The 2,240-nt window shown below is 41.0% G+C and overlaps 1 protein-coding gene across 1 annotated transcript in view; it reads right to left on the bottom strand.

Annotated features, from left to right (window-relative positions):
* Positions 1–91: 91 nt before the first annotated feature.
* Positions 92–2,240, bottom strand: part of aarsd1 (alanyl-tRNA synthetase domain containing 1) — a 5,195-nt gene continuing 3,046 nt past the window's right edge. Inside the window, exons 6-12 of the mRNA XM_020606199.1 lie at positions 1,934–2,050; positions 1,618–1,748; positions 1,463–1,529; positions 1,003–1,094; positions 865–919; positions 692–786; positions 92–607 (exon numbers count right to left, since the gene is read on the bottom strand). Of these exons, the coding sequence (XP_020461855.1) occupies positions 469–607; positions 692–786; positions 865–919; positions 1,003–1,094; positions 1,463–1,529; positions 1,618–1,748; positions 1,934–2,050 (696 nt within the window). The 3' untranslated portion in view covers positions 92–468. The remainder of the gene's footprint in view (positions 608–691; positions 787–864; positions 920–1,002; positions 1,095–1,462; positions 1,530–1,617; positions 1,749–1,933; positions 2,051–2,240) is intronic.

Genomic DNA, 2,240 nt, shown 5'->3' with positions numbered 1-2,240 from the left:
CCATAGCGGAGGGAAGTGGTGGCGCCATGTCTATCATGTATATGCCAATGGAAAAAAGGCATTCTTGTAATTGGTCTAAAACAGCAGTGAACAATATCCGCAGTAGGAGTGTGAAAGTGTGATTTCATAAGAATGTTTCATTTTTGTATCCAACCTGTTGTCTAAGCCTTGAGCCTGACATCTACTGTCATGGTGCCCATTTTTAAATGTCGACTAGACGTATTGGGGGGGGAAAAAAGACTAAATGAAAAGGTTTAATGTATTAAGAACAAAAACTGTACATGACATTTAACATTCAGATATGTACAGCGCCCAGGTCAGTTACACACATTTTCACATGAATTATCAGTTTCTGGGGATGTGTACTTGCACACATCCCTGAATGATGATTGAACAGTCAGGTAAATTATTCTTATTGGCTCCTAAAGGTATAAGAGAGCATTTATTTGTATGGAAGTGTTGCTGGGTTTATTCTTCCTCTGAGCTGTGATGTTTGAAGCACTGCTGCAGGAAAACCTCCACCTCTCCTCTCCGTGCCAGGTTGTTGGCTTTACCTTGGAAACGTCCGTTCTTCCCTGCCCCTTTCCCTTGGAGCATTTCTAACACCCTGGGGAGCACAGAGAATCCCATGGTACCAACCTACATTCATGTATTTTACAGTAAAGGCTAAATAGATGGTGGTGTCTCTTACCGTGGCCCCATCTCAGCCACTGGTTTGATGGGTCCAGCCAGCAGAAACAAACCAGGTCCCTTCTCCTCTCCAACAGTCAGGAAAACCAAAGTTTCCTAAATGTAGACACAACAGGTCTTAAGAACCTTTAACTGCAAACACCAAGAACTGAGCAGCCAGATTTATGACCTTACCTCAGTGTTTATTTCATTGGCAATGATATTCATGAACTCATTGTCACCCTCTTTTCTGCAGAACCAAAAAACACCTTTGTCTGAAATCTTCATATTGATGCTTGTTTGAACAATATTTTAGCTTAAAGGTTTTCTTACTTGTGCATGCTGAAGAAGTTGCCTCTCTGGGGGTCGTTCTTAAAGTTCTGAGCGATGAGGACAGCCATGTCTCGTAGCAGGCTCAGGTTGGTCTGACAAAGACATTTTTATGATTGCTGTTGAGTCTAATCTGCAGCAGACAGCATATTGTCACTGTCAGGCAGAAACACCGTAGGCCTGCCCCCCCCCCAGCATGTTGATCAGCATTTACTGCTGCCTGGGATTTTTAACCAATGAAAAGCTTTAAGAAGGGCTTGTTGGTAATAGCTCACAAGCTTGATTTAAGTAAAATGTCAATAATGACATGCGCGTAAGTGACAGTATATAAAGGCAATACCAACTTTGACAATGTGATGTTGAATTATTTTAGATATAACAATAATATAACTTCACGTACACGCTGTTGTCTAACACTACACAGCGTAGGCAGTGAGTGAGCATCTGGAGAGGAAAATCTTACTTTCTGTAGTAGCTTCACAGACTTCTGCAACCTGTCAACTGCTTCAATGTGTTCATCAGGTCCAGTTCTGTTGAACAATGGAATTTTACACTTCAAACTTTGTGAACATGTTAGACTCACATTGTTTTTTTTGATGATTCCATCCTTGAACTTACTTGAGGAGGGACACCAGTGACCGCTCTGTGCTGTAGCTTTTCTCTGCATACTTCAGAACCCTGTTTCCTGCTAGGAATATCAGGTTGGTTTTATTTTTCTTTCCCTTCTCAGTCCCCAGTAGCTTTATTACCTTAAATTTAGATAAAGTAATTTATTAGAATCACTTGAGGCACACCTAATATTACAGATATGGCATATGAAAATGTGTAACGCAACATACTGTATGTACAACTTCATGGCTTCAGATGTCTCAATTTTATCGGAACGTTATATGAAGTTTGTGTATAGTAACAGTGTGTGTGATTATATTTGTACCTGTAAGTGACTGAGGTTAGACACATGGGTTCCACAGCACATGTTGGCATCAATGCCTTCAATATCAATGATCCGAACAGGCCCTGCATGGTCCTCTGGCAGCCCTCGACTCCTCACCTGCTTCCCAAACACAGCCCATTCAACAATGTACATAAAAAATCTGGATATCCTTTTGGTCAAATTACAGTTTTTCTCTATCGCTTTCATTCATTTCTCACAACAGAATTGAAGTTTGCAGATCTCCAAGTGCATTTCTCAAAACAACACGTACAAACTGCACAACATAGTGGATAACCGGAAAAAGCGC

Source organism: Monopterus albus, unplaced genomic scaffold (assembly GCF_001952655.1).
Source record: "Monopterus albus unplaced genomic scaffold, M_albus_1.0 scaffold76.1, whole genome shotgun sequence".
Lineage (NCBI taxonomy): Eukaryota > Metazoa > Chordata > Actinopteri > Synbranchiformes > Synbranchidae > Monopterus > Monopterus albus.
Note: the sequence above shows the minus strand (reverse complement) of the source record. Positions and strands in the feature narration are given on the sequence as shown.